This window comes from Saccostrea cucullata, unplaced genomic scaffold (assembly GCF_032062105.1).
Source record: "Saccostrea cucullata isolate Sc308-1 unplaced genomic scaffold, CSIRO_AGI_Scuc_v1 ctg411, whole genome shotgun sequence".
Lineage (NCBI taxonomy): Eukaryota > Metazoa > Mollusca > Bivalvia > Ostreida > Ostreidae > Saccostrea > Saccostrea cuccullata.
Window position 1 is genome coordinate 49,580 of NW_026927468.1, and position 9,367 is coordinate 58,946.

Sequence of the window (9,367 nt, forward strand, 5' to 3'; positions counted from 1 at the left end):
TTATTTGATTTCTTGCATAGTTTATTTACATTATATTTACGAACAAAGCATTCTTTTTCTTCTCGTCTCTTTATATATTCAGAGCCGTGACAAATTTGTTACATTCTTTTCAACGTTAATTTTTGAATTCCTTTTTATTTTTATTATTTCTTTTTTTTTATTTGTAAATGTGTATTTATTAATAAATTTTAAAAAAGGATAATAAATGTATATTAACTATATTTTGAAAACTGGAATTTCTAATGCATGTCGACCGAGCGAAATGAAGTCAAAAATTTTTTCATTGAATTCATCTGCACGTTTGGCATAATTACACAGTTATACTACATGCATATACATGTATCAAAACGAACCCGCCTAAACCACAATTGCACAATCGTCGTATCTTTATTTTAAATAAAAGCATAAAATAAAAATTTCATTTGACAAGAGTGTTATACAGTGTAAAGATGTTTTGAATTCACAAAATAAAAAAAATTTGATATTTATTTAGTTTTATTAGCTCACCTGAGCCGAAGGCTCAAGTGAGCTTTTCTGATTACATTTTGTCCGTCGTCCGTCCGTCTGTCTGTCTGTCCGTCTGTAAACTTTTCACATTTTCGACTTCTTCTCAAGAACCACTGGACCAATTTTGACCAAACTTGGTACAAAGCATCCTTGGGTGAAGGGAAATTTAAATTGTTAAAATAAAGGGCCAAGTTCTCTCACAAGGGGAGATAATCAAGAAAAGACAAAAATAGGGTGGGGTCATTAAAAAATCTTCTTCTCAAGAACCATTGGGCCAGAAAAGCTGAAACTTATGTGGAAGCATCCTAGGGTAGTGTAGATTTTAAATTGTAAAAATCATGACCCCCGGGGGAAGGTCGGGGCCACAGTTTTACATAGAAATATATAGGAAAAATCTTTGAAAATCTTCTTCTCAAGAACCACTGGACCAGAAAAGTTTTACATAGAAGTATATAGGAAAAATATTTGAAAATCTTCTTCTCAAGAACCACTGGGCCAGAAAAGCTGAAACTTATGTGGAAGCATCCTAGGGTAGTGTAGATTCTAAATTGTTAAAATCATGACCCCCCTGAGGGAAGGGCGGGGCCACAATGGGGTATCAAAGTTTTACATAGAAATATATAGGAAAAATCTTTGAAAATCTTCTTCTCAGGAACCACTGGGCCAGAAAAGCTGAAACTTATGTGGAAGCATCCTGGTATAGTGTAGATTCTAAATTGTAAAAATCATGACCCCCGGGGGAAGGGCGGGCCCACAATGGGGAATTAAATTTTTACATAGAAATATATAGGAAAAATATTTGAAAATCTTCTTCTCAGGAACCACTGGACCAGAAAAGCTGAAACTTATGTGGAAGCATCCTGGTATAGTGTAGATTCTAAATTTTAAAATCATGACCCCCGGGGGAAGGGCGGGCCCACAATGGGGAATCAAAGTTTTACATAGAAATATATAGGAAAAATCTTTGAAAATCTTCTTCTCAAGAACCACTGGACCAGAAAAGCTGAAACTTATGTATAAGCATTCTGGTATAGTGTAGATTCTAAATTGTAAAAATCATGACCCCCGGGGGAAGGACGGGGCCACAATTGGGAATCAAAGTTTTACATAGAAATATATTGGAAAAATCTTCTTTTCAAGAGCCACTGGGCCAGAAAAGCTGAAACTTATGTGGAAGCATGCTGGGGTAGTGTAGATTCTAAATTATTCAAATCATGCATGACCCCCGGGGGAAGGGTGGGGCCACAATTGGGAATCAAAGTTTGACATCGAAATATATAGGGAAAATCTTTGAAAATCTTCTTCTCAAGAGCCACTTGGCCAGAAAAGCTGAAACTTATGTGCACATGGAAGGATCCTTTGGTAGTGTAGATTTCAAAATGTCTTAATTATGATCAGTTGGGTAGAGTGGAGATGCATTATGTATTACAAGGGGGAAGTCTGGTAAAAAACAGAATGGTCAAAGCTTCTCAGGTGAGCAATGTGGCCCATGGGCTCTTGTTATTAAAAACCCCTCGCAAATGTGACAGGCTTTCACTATATTCTTCTTTTCAATCGATAAGTATAGGGTATAAATAGGGTATCTTAACTCTCCTAATGAAAATTGTGATGAAATTGCAGGACACGTTTTCTCTGGAGATGTTTTACGTTGTAAAATCTGTTAGCCACATTAAATCAATCCTCCTACGGTTTAGTCTTGTTTGAAAACTAATGAAAGTTGATAGAAAAGATTCCGGGCATCAATTTGTAATATTGTTGAATGGTGTTGTCATATGGAACCTTACTAAAGGCAAATAATCAGCTAAGTTCTTCCTAATGTACTCTTTACGATTTAAATAGAAAAATATATTATATGCCCGTCGATAACTTAAAGATACGTTTCATGTATGATTTATATTCATCGACTGCTAATTTCAAACTCATCGTTGCTTTTCCATAATATATTGTTCAGAATTATTTGCCTTTCCTTTCGTGACTACATACTAAGTAGCAGAAATCCTACGACATAATAATATCAGCTGGTTAAGTATCACGCAAACTCTCTTTTTAAAATTTTATTGGATAAAAAAGAGCCGGTTTTTGTGACAGAAATTTTAAACTCCGATAAAATATAGATTTCTCTACGTATTTTGATAAAATGCAGTTAGAAAAGCAAAGTTTAGGATTCTCTCATTCTCTTTAAAAAGATATAAAAGTTATTTTTCTAAATGGATACATGTACTTTTTTTCTTTTTATTAAAAAAATTATAAAATTTACAAAAAGTGACAAATTGTAGATTGTGGGGAAAAAAACCCACATGACCCATTTGCATCTGATCAGGAGCAAAACGAAATGCATTCTATATTAATTTTCTCTTCTTCTATCTCTGGTTTTGATTGCTGATTAATTGCTTTTTGTGACTTTGTGGATGCTTTCTCATGAATAATTAACAGCTCAAAATTAAATTCTATGATCGCGAAGTTTGATACCGTTCTGTTTGTCTTTCACAACTTATACATGTATATACACAGGACTCGACAAAGTTAAAATAAGTTTCATTCTTTAAATATAACGAAACTTGTTCAATCCGTTCACTAAAGACATTGGCACTTTGTTCGAATTAGACAAATTCCGGATTAAACAATATTTTATACAGAATTGGAATTAAAGTTTGAATTGTACATGTACTATATAGACAGGATTTTGGAATACACACATCCGGATTAAACAAGTTTTACTGTATAGTCATGTATATAATTATATCATTGCGACAACTTCAATGTATACTTATATATACCGGGTCCTAATGGATAATAGATGTTTTTAGGTTTTTTTAATCTTTTTAAAGGAAACACGTTTCAGCACCTTATATACAGGATGACGGCCATTGTTCTCAAGTGCAAAGAAAACTGCATCATTCTCCACATCCGGTTAATTGTCGATTACATCGAGGGGTAATTACATGTACTCGTGTTTCAAACTAATGTGGAGACACGCTTAACAGCTCACTTTGAAATTAGAGAACTTACCACTGGGAGCATTTTAATTTCCTTATGTTCGAGTTGAAAGTTACATAATTATATGTATTCTCGAAAAGGTAATTCTTACTTTATTTTTAGATGAATATGTAAAATTGCTATTTAAATCATGATAAAAATGTACTATATCGTATTCTTTATTATGTGTTTATATCTATATATAGATATATGTGCTTTTTAACGGTAAAATTTAACTAAATAGATATGTAGTATAAAAATATATTGATAGGCATGTTCACTTGAATTATTATGTGTATATATCTATATATAGATATATATATATATATATATATATATATATATATATATATATATATATATATATATATCTATATATAGATATATATGCTTTTTAACGGTAAAATTTAACTAAATAGATATGTAGTATATAAAAATATATTGATAGGCATGTTCACTTGAATCAAAATGTTACATTATCATTAATATTGACTGATCAATTTGTTTCAAAAAGAGATAGAGGAAAACACACACGGTGTGATTTATAGAGAACGAGCAAATGGTCAGGATATTACGAGTACTTTTCCTTTTCAATCCATCATTGATCAGTACTGAAGTAGTATACTGCACAATGGGCATATCTTTATGGAACCTCGCACAAGATGTTACATTGTCATAAAACCACCAGCAATCGAATCATGCAGTAATTTTATAGCTTCTGTTGAACTCGAGATTTGTATCTTTTTTTTTTTGTTATTGTTGTACGGTGATTTACGGGGACTATTTCGATAGGATTTTTATTACTTTGCCGATTAAAACACAGGTATGCATTGTCCAAAAATGCTATCAAACATTAATAGAATATTAGAAAATGCTTTAAAAGCCGTCAAGGGAAATAAAAAAAATTATAATACTTATTTTACAATCACTAATTTTTTCCAAGGTATAAATTTTCCTTTAAATTTATTCATAAATTGGCTTTTATTTCTTGTATTTTGTGTACCTAAATATAATATAAGTTTTAGAGGTTAAGAGATTTTTGTAATAAAGAAAATGCAATATTATATTGGTGATGATAGCAGTAATTATTGCAAGTTCAATCCCTAGTGAAGAGTTTGATTCGAGATTTTACCCCTTTTTTTTCCAATTTTAAGTGTTTGATTAACAATTATATATAAGACAAGTCATGTCAATTGGTTAGTAAATATATGCATCAAATACATGAATTATGTTTTGAAATACATTTTCAACAAAAATATCTTACCCGGAAATACTTAATTTTTGTAATACATGTATTTAGGATGTCTGTTTCGATCAGAAACGATAAAAAAGGAAGAAAGAAAGAAAGAAATAATTAAAACAAATGATAATGATGTAACTACAAAGGAGTTAGTAAAAGGCTGTTCTTCCATTTCAAAGCGAGGTCACTTTGAAGTTTTTTAAAGTTCATTAGTGTCCTATTCATACGTTCATTTGACTTTCACTCGTTAGTAAAGGAAATGATATTTGCCTGAAGTGTTCGATAAAAATGTGAAAGTTATTCGTCATTGCATGAAATTCGTAATAGATCCGCACAAAGTATCACACATATTGAATTTTAAATATATATAATTATTGGTTAAGCTTCAACGAAAATGAAGTCTTGCCAATTGAAAACGTTTCGGCTCTATTTGATGATGGCATTTCCGTAACTGCCTTTTCTTAATCAGTAAAAAAAGTATATCAAGACTTTACATCTGACATCAAAACATACTTGTAACAGACACTGAGTCGACGTCCATATATATATATGTATACTTGTAAGTATAATCAAATCTGGTTAAGGTCATTAAGACCATAAGACGTTGTCAATGATCTTTGTGTTAAACTTCTCAAGAGGGCTTCAATAGTTCAAACTCTATAAAGTTCAAACTACTTTAACATGTTAAAATCGAATTGAATACCACGAGCTTTGAACCACTATCTTAAGCAAAAAGTATTGTAATTTTGCAAATTCTGAATTGGTAAAAAAAAAAATTATACAACTACACCAAATTTTGAAACAATTGCATTAAATTTTATTGTGTTTTGATGAATTGCATTAAAACGTACATTGGCATGAGGACCAATAAATAGCTCAATATTTTTGTTCGTTTGTTTGGCTCATCTACCGACTTTTTAAAAAAATTGATCGATTGGTTTGAATTCTTTTTTTAAAAAAATGTTTCTTTTTACATGTATCAATGTACAAATTTATTCTTAAATTAATTAAGGATATCAATGTACTTATTTGCGAGTAATATATACGGCCTTTTTTCTGTCTTATGAAACTGGTTCGAAAACGACTCTTAAATAATTTTTCAAAATTAATTACTTCTAGTATAATTGTAATTTGCAAAAAACGTACATTAACAACAACACAACAGCAGAGAAAATTGAATATAGGCCAGTTACTTTGAATTCTTCGGTAAAGAACCACAAATTAAAAATGTGGGCCACAATATGAGATTTAATCTGAGCACTCTTAAACCTACTATATGCAAAATGTACGGCTCTAAATGCAGTAATATATTAAACATTGAAGTTCAACATAATTTAAACATGAAGAATTGGGATTTTGCCTCTCTGTATCTTTAAATATAAAGTTGCAATCTTAGAAATTTTTTTTACTAAAAACTTGATTTTCTGATCCGTGAGCAAGGTCATTAGAACAAGAGCATTTCCATAAGATTAAAAAAAAATTCTCGAGAGGTATGTTAAACAACAGAAAAAAATCGGGCAGGATCAACAGCTGTCTGACGGGGTCTTTTCGATCCAGCAAATACTGAGACACAGGACCTCGGTTTATACAGCTAGTCTCATCCGAAGGACAGGTTTCCAAGTCCCACAGTTTGTTTCGAACCTGCGACGTAAGGATCAACTCCTTACTTCGCAGACGCTCTAACCATTGCACCACGCGGGCGACGTTAGAACATTGAAGAAGATGATTTGCCTATACTAAGGTCAAATGGATAGAACCATCCTCGATGCTAGAGACCATAATAATATAAGCTGGATAAGATTGATCTTAAATCTTGACAGAATATCACTGAATCCGGATCTCCGCAAAGAAAAAAATGATCTGAAAATTCCAACAGGATCTAATTTTCATCAGCATCAATTTCTTTTTGAAATAATTCATCTTTATAAACTATTTATCACTTTTGTCTGTGTATAGATTAGGTACAAATACATGACTTAACAGCAAGTTGTTCATTAGCAACACTAAGTACACGAATAATATAAACATGATGAATAGATTTACACGAGAAGTTTGCATCACAAAAACGTGACGTGCAAGTGCAATGTGGTTCAAAATTGTTGTCAGCAAAACGCCTGATACATGTAGCCATGAACCAGTCACACAGGAAGAGAAATGATGTTTTAACAACTTGTGTATAAACAAAAGCTTTATCATTTTTTTAAATACAAATTTGGTAGATATATATATTGTACAATGTCATATCATTCAACGGCACGGCAATAGATGTAGAAGTATTATTATAGTAACATACCTGATTGTAAAGAAATTTTTAAGGGAGTTGCTTTCAGTGGTATTTCAATTACTGGAAAAAATGGTGAAATTTTGGTCAATTTTTTAAGAAAGCAAAGGCTGATCTAAAGTTAGAACTAATACATGTATATCATAATTTTTTTTATTTACAGTAACTGTATTATATATATATTTACCTTACTCGTGCAATAATTCTGCTCTCTATTTTTCAGATGCCTAACTAATTTGTCAAAGTTTGGAGGAAAATGCCAAAATGTCGCATTGGAACAGATCCTACTTCTTCGGATTCGACGAGGAGTATGGCTGGGGTAATACCACATACTTCTCTTATTTCTCGGAATTTAACAGACCTTGGAGTGGTCTCCCTTACTTGGAGGCAGTTGTGTTAATCTTTCTTTTTCTGTTCTCTCTTTTGGGAAATTGTTTTGCATTTTATCAAATAATGAAACTTAGGAGCACCCGAACTGTGACCAATTACCTGATTTGCAATTTGGCTGTCGCAGACATCCTTTTCTCCACCGGAAGTCCTTTGATTGCGGCTGCGCGCATTACTGGAACGTGGGTTCTTGGTTCATTTATTTGCAAAATGCTGGTATATGTTCTATTTATCTGTGCAGCTGTGATGATCTGGACGATGACAATAATTAGCATCGACAGATATATCTGCATTTTCAAAACTTCTGTGAAAAGAGTCACCCCTAAAATGGCAATGTGTAGCATAGTTATTCTTTGGTTTCTGGCTTTCGTAGCATTTATTCCACTTGCCATGTATTTCAATTTAAAAAGTTTTCCGTTCGGTACCACAAGCGTAAATATCTGTACCTTACTGTGGCCGAATAATCAACTAATCCGTGTTTCATTGATATTTACGATCTGCATCTGCATCATTGGATTCGTGGTTCCACTCGGAATACTGGTATTTAATTATTTCCGAATTTTGAAAAAATTCAAAAAATCCAGAAATGCTGTAATGACAATAGCTACGAACAACACAACAAAATCCATAAAATCTCGGGAGCAACGAGATTTCAGATTGGTGAAGAACCTCATTTTGTTGGTTGTTTTGTTTCTTGTGATGTGGCTGCCAATTTTTATCGTGTTTGTGTTGCTTCAGGCTGACGGTATGGACGATGAGATGGAGGTCTCATCACAGGCTTTCATTGGGGCCTTATGTGTGGCTCTTGGAAACGCTTGTGTGAATCCATTTTTGTATGGCATTATGAATGAAAAAGTGAAACGCAGAATTATTAAATCTGTCTTTTCTCGGAAAAAGAAGATGAAAATATCAACCATTGACAGCAAAACTGCCACTGAAAACAGCAAATTAGCTAAAAATGGACCGAGCATGACATCGAGTACTTAATGAGTATGAATTCATAATCAAGATAATTAAAGAAGAACACAGTGTATCGCAAATCATGTCTAATTTTTCGAAATGATCTGCATGCAACTTACATAGCTATCATTAATTGCATTCATACAAATGACTTACATTGCTGTTGTTTAAATGATTGAGTATAACTTATGTATTTATTATATTATCTAATTTATCGACAATTTTCTTGTTTTATAGACAATCGTAAGGTAGACTCAGTACGTAATGTATGTTAAGCTCAAATTAGCTGCAAGTCATCAGTCTTCGTTAGCCAAGGGTTTCTGATATGCATCTCTTCTCCTTCGTAAGTGGAGTAGCGGATCAGAAAACTTGGCTAGCGAAGATGGTTGGAAGTCTATGTTGAGAATGTTTTAAAGAGAAAACTTATGTATTTATGTAAGTACATGTAAGTACATGTACATGCATTATTTTGTGAAGTAAAAAACATAATTATGAAAAATCTTATTCAGGAAACATTCCCTAACAGAAAATAACTAGATATAAAGCTTATTATGAATATACACTGTACATCTGTACTTAGGAAGTACCTGACATTTTTAGCTCATCTGAGCCGAAGTCTCAGTTGCAAACTTGTGAGCTTTTCTGAACTGGGCCAATTTCAACCAAACTTGCCACAAAGTATCCTTCGGTGAAGGGAATTCAAGTTTGTGCAAAAGAAGGGCCATGCCCTCTTCTAAGGGAGATATTATGAATTAGTAAAAAATTAAAGGTATATTTTAAAAATCTTCTTCTCAAAAATCACTGGACTAAGAAAGATGAAATTCACCTGAAAGTATCCTCAGGTAGTGTAGATTCAAGTTTGTTCAAATCATGACCCCAGGGAGTATCAAAGTTTAACCTAGGAAAAGATAGGAAAAAAATCTTTAAAAATCTTCTTTTCAAGAAAGCAAAGCCATGATTGGTCTAGTAAAATGGAAGTATCCTCTGGTAGTGTAGATTCAAGTTTGTTCAAATTA

The 9,367-nt window shown here is 32.5% G+C and overlaps 1 protein-coding gene across 2 annotated transcripts; it reads left to right on the plus strand.

Annotated features, from left to right (window-relative positions):
* Nucleotides 1-3,436: 3,436 nt before the first annotated feature.
* On the plus strand, nucleotides 3,437-8,881 carry LOC134274576 (free fatty acid receptor 4-like). Of its 2 annotated transcripts, none has more exons than XM_062756853.1 (2): nucleotides 3,437-3,584; nucleotides 7,228-8,881. In XM_062756853.1, the coding sequence occupies exon 2, from the start codon at nucleotides 7,269-7,271 to the stop codon at nucleotides 8,376-8,378; it is 1,110 nt and encodes a 369-aa protein (XP_062612837.1). In that variant the 5' UTR covers nucleotides 3,437-3,584; nucleotides 7,228-7,268; the 3' UTR covers nucleotides 8,379-8,881. The 2 variants fall into 2 exon arrangements, with proteins under 2 accessions (XP_062612837.1, XP_062612838.1); XM_062756854.1 differs by lacking the exon at nucleotides 3,437-3,584 and adding an exon at nucleotides 4,253-4,306.
* The last annotated feature ends 486 nt before the right edge of the window (nucleotides 8,882-9,367 follow it).

Excerpts from the sequence above, each read along its gene's own strand:
- LOC134274576 (XM_062756853.1), top strand. The coding sequence starts at position 7,269 with ATGTCGCATTGGAACAGATCCTACTTCTTCGGATTCGACGAGGAGTAT.